This window comes from Rhamphochromis longiceps, linkage group LG3 (genome assembly GCF_057381845.1).
Source record: "Rhamphochromis longiceps isolate RC_006_pf linkage group LG3, R_longiceps_female_GT1.1, whole genome shotgun sequence".
Classification (NCBI taxonomy): Eukaryota; Metazoa; Chordata; class Actinopteri; order Cichliformes; family Cichlidae; genus Rhamphochromis; species Rhamphochromis longiceps.
In genome coordinates, this window is record NC_140559.1 from 31919590 (window position 1) to 31935736 (window position 16147).

The 16147-nt window shown below is 40.5% G+C and overlaps 1 protein-coding gene across 2 annotated transcripts in view; it reads left to right on the top strand.

The window, feature by feature from the left end:
- Positions 1-2483: 2483 nt before the first annotated feature.
- The window catches only part of trpc5a (transient receptor potential cation channel, subfamily C, member 5a), a 109470-nt gene continuing 95806 nt past the window's right edge, over positions 2484-16147 (top strand). Inside the window, exons 1-3 of one of the 2 annotated variants that reach the window (XM_085394393.1) lie at positions 2484-2516; positions 5103-5205; positions 8171-8421. In XM_085394393.1, coding sequence (XP_085250519.1) covers positions 2484-2516; positions 5103-5205; positions 8171-8421 — 387 coding nt within the window. The remainder of the gene's footprint in view (positions 2517-5102; positions 5206-8170; positions 8422-16147) is intronic. The other variant, XM_085394401.1, reaches the window with a different exon arrangement.

The window sequence follows — 16147 nt, forward strand, 5'->3', positions numbered from 1 at the left end:
CCACATGATGTCACTGAGAGTGAACCTGCTCAATGCTACAATTATAGCATTTTGTGGTTGGAGACCAAAGAAAGAGCACAGTTATTGCTGTAACTGTGTGCAGTGAATTTGTGATCTCATTTCCTTTTGAAGTGGCTCCTTCTAAGACCGGAACCAGGTCTGCAACCAGTCACACTTTTGCCTTCTTCAAAGTAGCTTTAGCGCAACAAGTCAAGTCAACTTTATTTGTCAATTCTGCCACATGTACAGGACATACACAGAATAGAAATTGCGTTACTCTCAAACCCTAGTGATTAGAAAAATGCAAATAAAATAATTAAAAAGTAAAAATTTAAATAAATACAATACAATTTTACGTATAACAAAAAAAAGCTATGCAATATACAATATACAATATTCAAGTAAGAAGGCATAGTGGTGCGAAATAGGCAAATAGTGCAAATGGAGATTTAGTAGTGTACGGTAAGAGATAGTGTAACAGCAAAGTCTTATGAGGTAATGGCAGTCCAATGCTCCACAAAGTGACTGGAGCAGGCCAGTGAGTGCGTCAGAGAGTGAGTGTGTGTGTGTGTGTGACAGAGTTCAGTGAGACCGTGGTGGAGAAGAGGGGAGAGGGGGGCAGAATCGGGAGGGAGTTTAGCTTCCTGACAGCCTGATGGATGAAGCTGTCCTTCAGTCTGCTGGTCCTGGCCTGGAGACTCCGCAGTCTCCTCCCTGACGGCAGCAGCTTGAAGAAGCTTTGCATTGGGTGCGTGGGATCAGCCGCTATGCAAAGGGCTTTTTTAGTGAGACGGGTGCTGTAAATGTCCTGGAGGGAGGGGAGAGAGACACCAATGATCCTCTCTGCAGCTCTCACTATGCGTTGGAGGGTTCTATGGCAGGACGCATTGCAGGCTCCAAACCACACAGTGATGCAGCTCGACAGGATGCTCTCGATGGTGCCTCTGTAGAAAGTGTGCATGATGGGGGCTGGAGCTCCTGCTCTTCTTAGTTTGCGGAGAAAGAAGAGACGCTGCTGTGATTTCTTGGCCAGTGCTGTGGTGTTGTACGTCCAGGAGAGATCCTCTGTGATGTGCACACCCAAGAACTTGGTGCTGCTCACTCTCTCCACAGACGCTCCGTCAATGGTCAGAGGAGCATGTTGGGTGTGCATTCTCCTGAAGTCCACAACAATCTCCTTCGTCTTCTCCACATTCAGAGAGAGATTGTTGTCAGCACACCACGTGGCCAGGCGTCTCACCTCACTTCTGTAGTCGGTCTCATCCCTGTTGCTAATGAGACCCACCACCGTTGTGTCGTCCGCAAACTTGATGAAGAGGTTGGAGCTGTGTGATGGAGTGCAGTGGTAAAGAGAGACTAGTCCGCATGCTGTTATGTTACGATTCGAATGGGGTCAACCTGGCAATTATATTAAGTCTGTGAGAATAAAGCAGTCAACGGTTATAAATAGACAAAATTCGCTGTCTGTCCATCTAAATACACAGAAGTGCAAATTCAGTGTAGTGCTGCAAACCTCATAGATTTAAAACAGAAATTCAAAAAATTCCCATACAAATAATAATAAACTTACATCGGCATTTGGCATGCTTGCTTTTTATGTAAAAATGTCTGCACTTGAGTGGGTCGAGTCCCTTATTGCAAAGAGTCGTGTCAGAGGTGAGTTGCACTCATTGGTGCAGACTTACTTATTGATTGCAGCATTTTGACATTCTTTATTTAGAAATTAGACGGTAACGGTTTGCAAACTTTTCCCAGCCTGAAATGGCGGGGGCATTTAAAAAATGCAGTTTTTTTCTCGGTTATCTTTGTCTTATGCTAAATTTGTTTGATGATCTGAAACGTGTATTGAGTAAATGAGCATGGAGTAAATCCTTTTTCAGTTTTTTGTTGGTGGAGTGGCAGAATTATCTTTAGCGTTTCTTGTGTGGATTGTACCTGAGATTTAGAAACAGCTGTTCACGAGATTACTTCCCTGCAGAAAATATAAAGCCTGAATATTTTTACATAAAAACTGAAGTTATGAGGAGATGGTTCTCCTTTAATGATAACACCATTGAGTGAAAATGGCACAGAAATAAAATGATCGTCATAAAAAGCATATGTGCTGTGTCAGTGTGAACAACATGACTCATGGAGCATTGTGTGCTACGATTGCAGCAGTAGTAAAAGCTCTTCCTCGATAATGCTTAAGCTCTCTCCGTGGCCAGAAGCAAAAGTCCTCAAGTGGAAAATGTCCATGAACTGACGAGTCTGGTTTTAAGCAGACTTCAGGTGTCCGCAATCCTGAGCTCGGGGTTGCACGTTATTCGATTAACCTCTGTGAGTTTTCTTTCGCAACCGCTCTTGTGGCTTCAGCTGTTGACCGTAATGATAACTGGACCAAACCTGTGCAGCCGTCCACACGCCTGTCTTTCACCTCACACTGTTTTTGCTCCACTCGTGGTAGTAACACAGCTCTCTCTTCCTTTTTCCAGACTGGCCAGATGAATCCCATGACGCAGTTGTACTACAAAAAGGTGAGTCAAACAGTCTCGTTCTTGATCCTGAAACCAACTTACAAGATGTGCTGATTTGTAAAATTAACCTCATTCTCGTAATTGGAACTTGTTCATCTCCACAAAGTTAGAAGTTCTGAATTGCACAAAGCAGACACGTTGGTGTTTCAGCCTCTCCATCACTCTGCTGGGTTTACAGTGGTGTGTGGAGAAGATACCTGAGTGAAAAGGCTTCACTTGGAGAGTTTCAGTGTGCTTGCATCTTGTTGATTGATGATGGTAGATGAACTGTATCTTAAAGACAGAAATAATTTTTAGCACATTGCCCTAAGAAAAACACATTAAAATACACTGAAGTATTAAAAAAAACAACTATCCAATGGTAGTAGTTTCATTTTCCAGTCATCATGAGAACTGCTTCTGATCCCTTTAAGTGGCCAAGAGAGACAGAAGATTTCCTAATATTGCTTTCATTTCATTTCATTAATTGCCTTTTCTTCATTCTTATACTTATTTAAAATTTATTTTTTGAGTTTTATTTTAAACTGGTTAGTATCACTACTAACCTTTATTTCTTCTTGTAACTCATTCCAGAATTTAACTCCCGCTATTGAAATAGACATCCTTTTCAATGTTGTTCTTACTCTTTGCAATTTTAATTTCCACTTCCCTCTACAATTATACCTCCCTTCTCTTTCTAAGAACCATTTACTTATTTGGATTTGTAACATCCCTTTCCTTGCCTTATATATTATTTGCACTGTTTTAAACTTCACCGTCTTAATAAAAAGTGTGTTTGTGTGAGCCCTATACCCCTCCTGATTTATTAGTCTAATAGCCCTTTTCTGCATTATGATTATAGTCTGAATATTACTTTTATATGTATTTCCCCAAACCTCTACACAATAACTCACGTATGGTAATAGTAAAGCACAATATAACACATACAATGTTTTCCTATCCAGAAATTGTTTTGCTTTCCCCACGACAGCAATGCCCCGAGCTAACTTTCCCCTCACATAAGTGATGTGTGATTTCCAACAGGCCTGATTAATGATTACACCAAGAAATTTTATGGTATTAACCCTTTCTAGATATACATTATCAACACAAATTTCAATGTTAATGTTTTTCGTATAGTTTCCGAATAACATAAACAAAAAAATCAATTAATTAACAATAAAGTTAAAATTGTTGTCATTTTAAATCTGCTCATCGTAAGAATGAATTTCGTATTAGTTTGATGCCTTTACTGATTTCTGTGAACTATTCTGAATAATAATAATAATAATAATAATAATAATAATAATAATAATAATAATAATAATAATAATAATAATAATAATTGTACAGCAAACATCTTTAATGACATTAAAAAAAACACAAATTTTTACACACATTTGAAATTTTTATAAATGCTGTTTTTGTCAACAGAGGGTGGAAAGTATACATTTGACTACAGCTGGTAGTTGCTCGTTACACATATAAAATGTTTGTTTGACAGTGGTCATTGGATTGAGTAAACATCAGAACACTGGGAATGTCCAAAAAACTAAGAGCTTAAAACGACTGCTGATTCCAAGATCATCAGTTCAAACAGTTGCATGAAACAAGCAATTTGGATGTTTCACCACTTTGCTTAGACCCAAACTGTCACTCTCAGTTGAGAGCAAATTGGCTAGGATGCTAAGAATCAACCCAGGAAATACCAGAGCTTAAGCCTGGCATGAACTGGAAACTGCTGGAACACCAGGGTTACTGTCCACAGTGAAGCCAGCTTTAAATCCTTTGCTCAAGGCTCGACTGAAATTTGCAGCTGCCCACATAGTCAAGCCAAATGCCATCTGCAGGAAAGGTTTATGGTCAGCTGATTGAGCTATTTGGCAACAAAGACAAGAGGTTTGTTTGGAGAAGTAATAATTAGGCTTTCAGACCTAAGACCACTACATCAGCTGGCGAGCATGGTGATTGTAGCGTCATGCTCTGGGGCTGTTTTTTGCCACTGGTAGTAAAGTGGATAAAATGATGGAGGAGGAGTGCTATCTCCTAATTCTTCAAGTTCACCTCACACACCTGAAGTGGGTTTAGAGTGGATAAAGCAGGCTAATATTAAGGTTCGATTTCAACCCTGTTAAAAACGAATTAACTATACTTCAAACTCCACCAAGGCTTACATTTGACCACCGAGAGCTGTCAAATATCCAGCCAAAATTATGCAAGTTGTGCCAGATATAAATGGTATATAATGGTATGTATATATTTGAGCCTGTATGTATACTGTTGACTCTAAATTCAAAATAAGTTATAAGTTGTACACCCAGGTCTTGTTTTTGTGTAAAGTCATTAAAGCTGTACAGTTAGACCACTCTGGGAAAAAGAACAGTTTTAAATAAATTATTAAAAAACTAAATGTATGGCCATGATGGCTGTATTTTGGCAAAACAACTGTGTACCCACCACTACACGGGTGCAACTTTGGTGAAAATTTATTTTGCACGTGCATTAGTTCAATAACATAGCTGGCTCATATGTTTTTTTGTTTTTTGTTCATGTCGCTACTTACATGCAGTTTGCCTCATGTTGGCGTCCTCTGTTTTTGTGGTTTAGGCGACATATTCGCCGTACCGCGACCGCATCCCACTTCAGATTGTCCGTGCTGAGGTGGAGCTGTCTGCTGAGGAGCGGGCCTACCTCACAGCTGTAGAGAAAGGTAAATGCACACACAGCCTTGCACAGCCATCTTCTTTTTTTTAGCCGCATAGTTGCCTCCATAAATGCATTCTACTGATCCACTCACCCGTTAAATGATGCTGAGTTTACAGGGAGTGCAGAATTATTAGGCAAATGAGTATTTTGTCCACATCATCCTCTTCATGCATGTTGTCTTACTCCAAGCTGTATAGGCTCAAAAGCCTACTACCAATTAAGCATATTAGGTGATGTGCATCTCTGTAATGAGAAGGGGTGTGGTCTAATGACATCAACACCCTATATCAGGTGTGCATAATTATTAGGCAACGTCCTTTCCTTTGGCAAAATGGGTCAAAAGAAGGACTTGACAGGCTCAGAAAGGTCAAAAATAGTGAGATATCTTGCAGAGGGATGCAGCAGTCTCAAAATTGCAAAGCTTCTGAAGCGTGATCATCGAACAATCAAGCGTTTCATTCAAAATAGTCAACAGGGTCGCAAGAAGCGTGTGGAAAAACCAAGGCGCAAAATAACTGCCCATGAACTGAGAAAAGTCAAGCGTGCAGCTGCCAAGATGCCACTTGCCACCAGTTTGGCCATATTTCAGAGCTGCAACATCACTGGAGTGCCCAAAAGCACAAGGTGTGCAATACTCAGAGACATGGCCAAGGTAAGAAAGGCTGAAAGACGACCACCACTGAACAAGACACACAAGCTGAAACGTCCAGACTGGGCCAAGAAATATCTCAAGACTGGTTTTTCTAAGATTTTATGGACTGATGAAATGAGAGTGAGTCTTGATGGGCCAGATGGATGGGCCCGTGGCTGGATTGGTAAAGGCCAGAGAGCTCCAGTCCGACTCAGACGCCAGCAAGGTGGAGGTGGAGTACTGGTTTGGGCTGGTATCATCAAAGATGAGCTTGTGGGGCCTTTTCGGGTTGAGGATGGAGTCAAGCTCAACTCCCAGTCCTACTGCCAGTTTCTGGAAGACACCTTCTTCAAGCAGTGGTACAGGAAGAAGTCTGCATCCTTCAAGAAAAACATGATTTTCATGCAGGACAATGCTCCATCACACGCGTCCAAGTACTCCACAGCGTGGCTGGCAAGAAAGGGTATAAAAGAAGAAAAACTAATGACATGGCCACCTTGTTCACCTGATCTGAACCCCATTGAGAACCTGTGGTCCATCATCAAATGTGAGATTTACAAGGAGGGAAAACAGTACACCTCTCTGAACAGTGTCTGGGAGGCTGTGGTTGCTGCTGCACGCGATTGTTGATGGTGAACAGATCAAAACACTGACAGAATCCATGGATGGCAGGCTTTTGAGTGTCCTTGCAAAGAAAGGTGGCTATATTGGTCGCTGATTTGTTTTTGTTTTGTTTTTGAATGTCAGAAATGTATATTTGTGAATGTGGAGATGTTATATTGGTTTCACTGGTAAAAATAAATAATTGAAATGGGTATATATTTGTTTTTTGTTAAGTTGCCTTATAATTATGCACAGTAATAGTCACCTGCACACACAGATATCCCCCTAAAATAGCTAAAACTAAAAACAAACTAAAAACTACTTCCACAAACATTCAGCTTTGATATTAATGAGTTTTTTGGGTTCATTGAGAACATGGTTGTTGTTCAATAATAACATTATTCCTCAAAAATACAACTTGCCTAATAATTCTGCACTCCCTGTATACTTTCTGATAGCTGAGCAGCTGCTCAGTCAGTGTGTCAGTACACAGGTGTCTCTGCAACGTGTGCTGCAGCAAACGTCCTTGAACAAGATGCTGCAACCAGAAATTCATTGACTAATCGGACACAGCTTCATAGCGTGAAGTCTACTGCAAAAGCAACCCAAGAGTTTCTCAAAGCAAAGAAACAAGTTCAGTCACCTGATCACAACCTTACAGAGCATTTTACTCTAAAGTCAAATCTGAAGGCAGAGAGACCCACAGAAAAGTACCAACTGAAAGCAGCTGGAGTAGAGGCCTAGCAGAGCACCTTAAGGAAGTAAACACAGCACTGGGTGATGCTCATGCAGAGCAAAAAGTGTCATTTTCCAAACACTTGCCGACCTGACTATGCTTTCTAAATATGTCACTTTCCTGCAACCAGTTGTAAGAAACACAGGAAAGGTTTTCACAAGAGTCCTGCATGCAGCTTATACAGCAACGTAGCATTAAGTTTAAATCAAGTTCATCAACATATTTCAAACACAAAAATGAAGACAACCTTAAATAAGTTTACATCGTGGGCCAAATGAAACTCCATTTTCTAGCGTAAAGATATTTAGCTAAAAATTTAATCCCTGAGATGTCTTAATGTAACAAAAAGTACAGGATGCATAATAAATGTGTAATATTACAGTAGTTCATGTAGCTCCATCATCCAGACTATTCTGTATTTATAATGATTTTTGTTTTTGTTTTGTTCTTCAACTCCTGAAAACACAGTTAAAAGTTGAAAATCTTTACACTCCTTCACATTTTCCAAAGTGTCTTTGCAAGGCCAATTCTGGCTCCCAGGCCTTATGTTTGACACCCCTGCTTTTAAAAAGATCATTATACATTAGATACTAGTCATACACACATGTACAGTGCTTTTCAACAAACAACAATAGTAAGTTGCACAGTAACTAGCCCTTTCTCAGGATACCTTACCCTGCTTTTTTTTTTTAAATTATTTTGTTATACATATTTTATTCATATCCGCATTTTAAATGTAGTTTGATGGCATTTATTTCATCACAAACCTGCGTGGGCCCTTCTTCGAGGAGTTTGTGTGTATAAATATATATATTTAAGTATAAATGAATAAGCATATATATCATACACATATCTGTATTGGCATTAGCTCCCTGACAGATTTGTATTTTACAGACTTTCACATCAGTAGACACATAAAGAATAATTTGGGTGAGAAAGTGAAATTTTTGATGAAGCATGGTTAGCCACCTGCACACTTCAACTATCCTCTTCCTGTAGGTGACTATGCGGGAGTGAAACATGCCCTTCGCGAAGCAGAGGTGTACTACAACATGGATGTGAACTGTCTGGACCCGCTGGGCCGCAGTGCTCTCCTCATCGCCATCGAGAACGAGAACCTGGAGATCATGGAGCTCCTGCTCGACCACGGCATCCACACGGGCGACGCCCTGCTGTACGCCATCAGGAAGGAGGTGGTGGGTGCCGTGGAACTGCTGCTGTCACACAAAAGGCCCAGCGGAGAGAAACAGGTGTGGGCGGATGTTTCTTTTTAACTACGCCTAAAGTTTATGTCTTTTGGTTTGTGGTGAACCGACTTCACATTTTCAGTGGCCCCATCTGGACTCTGGAAATGTTTCTGGCGACACCACTGGATCAGACCAAACAGAGAGGGAGAGCGAGCCCTCTGTGGGTATATGTTAGCGTGTTGCATCCAGACACATCCATGCATGCACGTGTTTGCATTTACTCATCCGTGAATGTGCGCCTGTGTGAGTATTTTTCCATTTTTGTGTGTGTGTGTGTGTGTGTGTGTGTGTGTGTGTGTGTGTGTGTCTGTGTGTGTGTGTGTGTGTGTGTGTGTTTGAGAGAGAGATAATGAGCAGCACATCCATTCATTGTAATGCTCCATGCCACATTCTGCTGAGAGGAGGGAAATTAAACAGCCCGTTTCATAGACAAACTGTGAAATAGGATTTGGAGACAGACAGCATGTTTGTCTGCCTGCTGCATTTCTGTTTGTGTGTCAGAGAGAGAAAGAGGAGCAGAGGAAGGAAAACACACTACAGTTTAGTTTAAAGAGTAGGTGTTAGGGGGTTAAGATGGAGAGATTCAGAGATGGGTAGTTAAAAAACTGATTCACAGCGATTCAAACTGACAGGGGAGTAAATGTGAAGACGGAACGAACGGGAAGTAAATTGCAAAATGTAAAAAATAAATAAGTGAAACAAAGACGTCTTCTTGAAAAATATTCCTGGACTGTTGAGGCTGTGAGGTTCGATGTCACCATAGCAACCAACCCTTGGCCAAAGCAGAGGATTGTGGGAAGGTTTTGGTTGCCTCTCAGTTGGATGTGGATGAGAACAAATCTGTTCTTCCAGTGTTTCTGTTTATCTTCTCATACTTTTTGTCTCTCTTCAGTTACCTTACACATCACACATGCGTAATGCACAGTGATGTCAGCACAGCGCAGATTTCTGTAATAATGATAATAAAGCAGTGGGCAGCAACGCATACATGTTAATCTGTTTTACTGTCTTGTATAAAATATTGGCCTATGTGTGAGATTTAGAAAGCAAGAGACATGCAGCACCGTGTTGTTGTTTCAGAATTGCACAGACTGTATATGAAAGATGCACATAACCACCATGATGTTGGTTTGTTGAAGCATTGAGTATTTTGGTCATTGTCATATTAGCTTTGTCAAGGACATCATAAGCGAGATGGATGTGACCACGATTCCGAGGGTCACCGGATGCTCATAATGTAGTTGTTAATCACACCGCATGGAGTTAGACCTGCCCAAGAAAATGTTACTTTATCCTTTTTGACTAAAACAAACATCATACTTTAACCAGAAAGACTTGAAACTAACATTTGTTACCATAAAATCCTCAGAAAAGTTAGTACTGAGGTCGTGGAGTATGGGAATTTTGCAATTACATGTCCCCCTGCTGACCGTTAGAAAGAATTCAAATTGAACTTACTCCCATATTAATGTTGTTATTTTTTTTGTCTATCTTTTATATACAGTTTATTTCAATTGTCCAATACGTTCAATAAGATCTCAGTCTTGTAGCATGCTAAAACAATATGTGTGTGTAGGCTACGGCATCAGGATTGAATTTGGAGGGTGTAGCTGCTGGTGCTGGCTAGCTTGGTTAGCGAGGGGTGTAATTCAGGGTGAAATTACATGAATACCAAGTTTGCTAAGTGAATAACAGGCTTAAAATTGTGCTTGTGGGAGTTTCTGTAGGAAAAAATGAACCCCAACTAGAGTTATAGAAAAAAATTCAACCCCTGCACAATTATCATCGGGGGTGGCTTTAAAAACCCAAACGCTTTTCTACTACAATATTAACATTTTTTTCTGCTGCTGCACAGTTACCGAAGTCTAAAGATGGATACAGGAAGAGACGAGTAGCAGTGTGGCAAACAGAGAGATTGGTAATGAGTAAAGAAAATCAACACCTATTTATGCAAGATAATTCATAATTTTATTGGGTGGGTTATTTTGGTTTGATCTGATTATTTGGGGGGTCATAACCCCCCTAACCCCCCTGGAAATTACGCCCCTGAAACTATCTATTTCACCAATATTCAGGGCACAGTATTGAGTTTTGCACACACAAACATATGCACACTCGCACATCAGTGCTCGATACTTATATTAAGAGCTGGATGTGTGCTTTGTGAGTTTACGTATGTTTCTAAACTGCACTTTTCTACTGACAGGTAGAATCAGGGCCTTTTATCTGCTCCTGCAAAGTTAAACTGTTGATCTTTCTGCCATCCCTCTCCATCTGACTCAGTCTGACTCCCCCTCTTTCTTTGATTACCTCTCTATATCTCTGCGTCCATCCTCCCTCACTCCCCTGTTCACATCCACTCCTCACTCTTCATTACCAGCATACTCGAAATAGAAGGACTGAGGCAACAGCCCAAAGAACAAAAGGGAGGGAAGGAGGAAGAAGAGAATGATTTTTATTTTTTAAACATGGACAAAAGGATTAGATCTGGAGCTCTTTGCCCTGAAGAGCGCAAACAGAGATGGAGTGGAGTCAAACAAAGAAGAAAAACAGCAAATGCAACATGTAGGAAATCAGATGGGCATTGAGGAAAAATATAGGAAACAAGACACATTAGGAGGGAGTCAAAGTGAGAAATAGTTGCGAAGAGAGATGCAGATGAAGGAAGGTTTTGTGTGTCCTTTGATGTGTGAAGCAAATAATTAGAATTGCATGTGTGTAACTGGAGTCAGTGTTAATTTGGGTTTTGATCTGAGCGTATTCATCTGGATTGGATGCACGTGTGTCTGCACTGATGGATGCGAGGAGACAATACAGTGGATTTTTTATTGTCATGCATTGTCTGGTTTTGTTTTTAAAGTGAAATCTAATTTAAAGTAAATCCATAACACAAAACATCTTTTTATGATTTAGCCAGAAAAACATTGCACAAACTTTCTGCAATTTCACTCCTAATTTCTTGTTATAACTTCACAGGACTCTAGCTGAGATCCATTTTCAGTAAACCAGCAGCTCCTTTGTGGACTTTTTTCTTCTTCACATTACAGTGTAACAAAGCAAGTGTGACCCACTGTGATAAACTACAGAAACCATTTGACTGCTCTTTGGAAAATTTCCAGTTTGATGGTTGGCTCTGTATGCCCCCATCCCAAAGTACCCCCACACTGTTCCCAGCATTTCCTGCAGTGACTTTCACGAGAGCTTGCAGCCATCAGCGTATGAATGGGTAATTTGAGAGCCAAATCATAATGTGCTTCAGATAATAGCCACGAATAAATGGAGTCCAGAATAAAAAGGGGTCCAAATTCTGACACAGTTTGGAGTCAAAAACAACCTTTTATATAAATTTTGCTTTCAATCGTTCTCCTTTCAAGGGGTCAACAGCAGTCGTGCCCTAGATATGTTGGATTTTTTGACTGACAGCGACACTGTTGTGGCTGAAAAATGTTTTGGATTGTGAATGTGCATCTGAGTGTGGTTATCATGGCAACACATGGTCCTGGAGATGCTTATAGGACCTGGAGCTACTACTAAAGGTGCTGTACTGCTTTGGGAGGTGTTAATATGTTTATGGACAGATTTTAAGGAAGTTTGGGGGGTTTTTTGTTTTTTTTATTTTTACTTCAGTTTCTATAAGCGCCAGACATTTTGAGTTGTTGAATTTAATGTGAAGGTTTGGGTATAAAGTTTTATGTGGTGTGACCTCAGATTACTGAATAAAGTCACCAGGTATCAGGAGCAAAAGGATAGAGCAGGCTGATATAGGTCTTGTCTTGATACTAATATTTGATATTCAGTGCTGATGAAGTCCTGGGAGTGAGAAACACAAAACTGTTTTGTTAGCTTTATCTTTCCCCCTGGGATCAATAAAATGTTCTAAATATCAGACTGCTTGGTTATCAGCCTGCCATTAAATACATTGGCTTTGTTTTACTAAAAGCCCTTTTGTTTATTGCCATTTTTAATGTATTAGTACCTCCTAATGACATAGCTGGTTTTCTTTCCACTGTGTAAGTCTGTGTGGGTGCGTGTTTGTGTGTAATCATGGCAAAATGTGGTCTGAGAGACACCTGCTCTAACAGGTGCCACTCTGTCGTGGCTGAAATTGTTTTCACCTTGTGTGTGTGTGTGTGTGTGTGTGTGTGTGTGTGTGTGTGTGTGTGTGTGTGTGTGTGTGTGTGTGTGTGTGTGTGTGTGTGTGTGGTGTTATCATGGCAACATATGGTCCTGGAGACACTTGTTACTACCACTACCAGGTAGTTTTGAGTACTTTGGCTTGTGTTTATGTGTCTGTCTGTGGATTTTGTCAAGACTATAGTCACAGTCCAGCATGACACAGTCAAGAGACTTTAGGGTTGCAGACAACACTTAAGTAAAGACAGACTGTGGAGACAAATGCCGTCCCAGGATTACTGGTGTTGTCGCAGTGGGATCACATGCTACATGGTGTCTTGATTATTGTCTTGTGTTGGTTCTGTAGTTTGTGTTGTTGGTCTTTGAGGCTTTTGATATTTGAGTTTCTCACTTCTGCTTTGATCTTTATCACTTCTGTGGAGTTTTGGTACATGTGTACTGATGGTGTGGGTTCCCATTTTAATTTGAATTTGTTTTTAATTCCCTCAGTGTCCTGCCCGATTCTTTGGCCATGCCTCAGCCACTTTGTGTTTTCTTGTTTTCTTTCCTTCGGTTGTTTCCAGTTTTACTTTGTTTCCTGCCTCAGGTTTGCTTCCTGTCTGTATTCTCCAAGTCTAGATTGTTTTCACCTGTTTCCCTTCAGTTATCAGTTACTTGTTTATAAATAGTCCTACCCACCCTGAAGCTTTTATCAGATCTTCTCCTGTTCATCTCTCCTGTGTCTGTTGTGAGTTTATTTGCCCTTAATTATTTTCAAAGTTACCTTTACTCTTTGGGTTATTTTCCTGGAGTTGCCTTCTCAGGGACTTTCAGTGCTTTGAATTAAACTTGTCTTTTGGTCCATCCAAAATTGATTATGAGACACACACAATGGTAACTTATCATTTCTTTCCAGTAATTTAAGTATCCCTTAAAGTATTTTTTAATGACTCAAAAGTCTTGTATCAGAATACCAGTATTTTAAAACTTTATGCACTCGCAGTTCTGTGCAGAAACTGGCTCAATACTCAAGACTCCACCAATGAGTGAATGAACCTGATAACCAACTTATAACTGAAACCATACGTTTTCTCAAAAGTTTAAAGTGCTTTTCTTGGCTAAATCTAAACGTTCAACGCACACTTTATTACGTACACCCAGTACTGGGTTGGACCTCATTTTAGACTTCAGAACTGCCTTAATTCTTTGTGATATCAACAAAGTGCTGGAAACATTCTTCACAGATTTTGGTCCATATTGACATGATAGCATCACACAGTTGCTGCAGATTTTCTTTGGCTTCCTAAACCCTACAGACGGTTGTGTGGGAAAATCCCAGCACTTTCTGAAATACTCAGATCAGCCTGTCTCAGACAACCGGCCATATTCAGACTCACTTAAATCACCTTTCTTTTTCATTCTGATTCTCAGTACGTCATTTTGACCGATACCCAGTGCACTGAAGTGCTGCCAGGTGATTAATATAGTGGCAGTCAAGTTTAGATGGGACTCAAGCTATGAAACCCAGCCTTTGCACCGTTGTAGCAGATAAAGATAAACATTTCCTCTGAACATAATCCAGCCAGCAATAAATCGGGGGAAAAATGTAGATCGAGTTTAACTAAACCTTTCTCTCATATTTCATCATGTCGCTTTAACTCTCAGCGATCTGACCCATCTTCAGAAACATGTAAGAGCAACAAGCCCATAACAATCACACCTCCTGCTATCTCACCGTGTTGCTCCATTTTGGGGGAACCAACAGTGTACATCTGGAGCCTAAATATGCCATCGGTGTAGTTTCACCTAATTGAAAAAGTTTAAATCCCGAGTAATATAAGGCTGGAGTTTCCTAAGTGGTGCTCGTTCGCAGCTGCAGATGGTGCAGCCAATTTCAATGCGTGAAAAATCAATTGTACTCAAGTTATGTTCATTCTGTTATTTGCCGTTTCTGTATTTGCATGTGTCCTTGCTTATATTTACTTGTTTGTGTATTCTCGGTCTGTCTCTTTAATTTTTATTTGGGGCCCAGCCCGTGGCAGCTGTTCTCACACTCCTTATAACGGCAGGAAAAAAAGAGGGATTAGAAAAAGAGAGAGCGATCGGATGAAGAAAATAGGGTTGTGGCAGGTGAGAGGAGGAAGAGACAACGATAGAGAGAGATGAGGGGAGTAACCTGATGGAAAGGAGGGGGTTAGATGAAGGGAAAACAAGGAAATGAGAGAGATGCAAGAAGCTGGAGGGGGGGGGGAGAAAATAGAATGTGGAAAGGGGAGGCGAGGAGAAGATGAGGCAGCAGAAAAGATGGAGACAGAAAGATTGGAAGGGTGAGGAGAAGCACTCTCCGTCATTCTCCCTCTGAGACATGAAAGAGTCCACATGTGTACCCTCCTTCCTCAGCCCCCCCTCCTCTCTCTTCTTCAGATGTCTGGGAGTACATGTGTGTGTGCTTTTCTTTGACATACCAGCACCCTGTCAGCCTCATTCTTAACTTTTACTTTAGGGTCCTGGTTTCAGCATAAGACAGCCTTCAACTTTATATAATATACCATCAATTGATCACGAATGTCTCCTTCACTGTTAGTAGTGGATTAAGATACCCTTTTAAATAAATTTTAGCTTTTATTTTTAATGAGATCTCTACACTCATTTTCAACATTGATCGCTCTTATGTTCCATGTTCTGTTGGTCGTTTCAGCAAAGCTCAAGGTTGTTGACATTTGGCTAGTTGAGTGTCTGGAGCAATATTTGTTTTCTAAACCATTAATCCTATTCTGTGCCATTTACAATTGGAAATTACCAAAAGACTAAAGAGTCCACACAACAGTACGCATTATTCAGCTTGTTTGCAGTGCTTCCCCTGCTAGACTGGTGTAGCACTGCATGCCATCTATGTGCAGAGAGCTCTGTTGTTGATGGAGACGGTGTACAAAGAATGTGGTCTTGATCTTTGAAGGGTTTTCTTTTTTTCACACCTCTCCTGTTCCTGGAATATTGCACTTGGCAGATGCCTATGTCATCCACTTCCAGAGACACACAGTTGGGATTTTGGAGGTCTGGACTAGAGCACGACTGCAGTGGGTAAACACCCCTCAACTGGCTCAAGTGTGCACATACTTGGGACCTTAAACTACACTTTACTCCCTTTATAAACCACCACCAGCCTATGGAAACTGCACTTGTGGTTAAATACCTGGGACTCCTGATCTGAAGGAAAATGAAGAAGCCTTCTGTGTGAGTTTGAGTTGCCTTTAACTCAGGTCAACTATGACCTGGATGACAAGGACCCAATAATATAGCAGTACACAGACACTCTGATGTACTTACCCTCTTTTTCACTCAGCAGCAGGGCCTGTACCTTGTCTTTCTACATTGGCCAGATGTGGTTTGTGTTGTACTGTAAATGGAGTTTTACACACATCTTTGTGTTGTGGTAGTTTCTCAAAAAAGTTTTAATTTCTAGCATGCTTCAACAAAACTTTGAAGAGATTTTAAAGAATTGTTATTTTTGAAGAGAGTCTATTAAAATATGCTCAAGAAAATCTACCATCCACGTTTCTATTGATACATATTTTTTAAGTTTATTGTTATAGCAGTTATCTTTCTACAGAGGTTA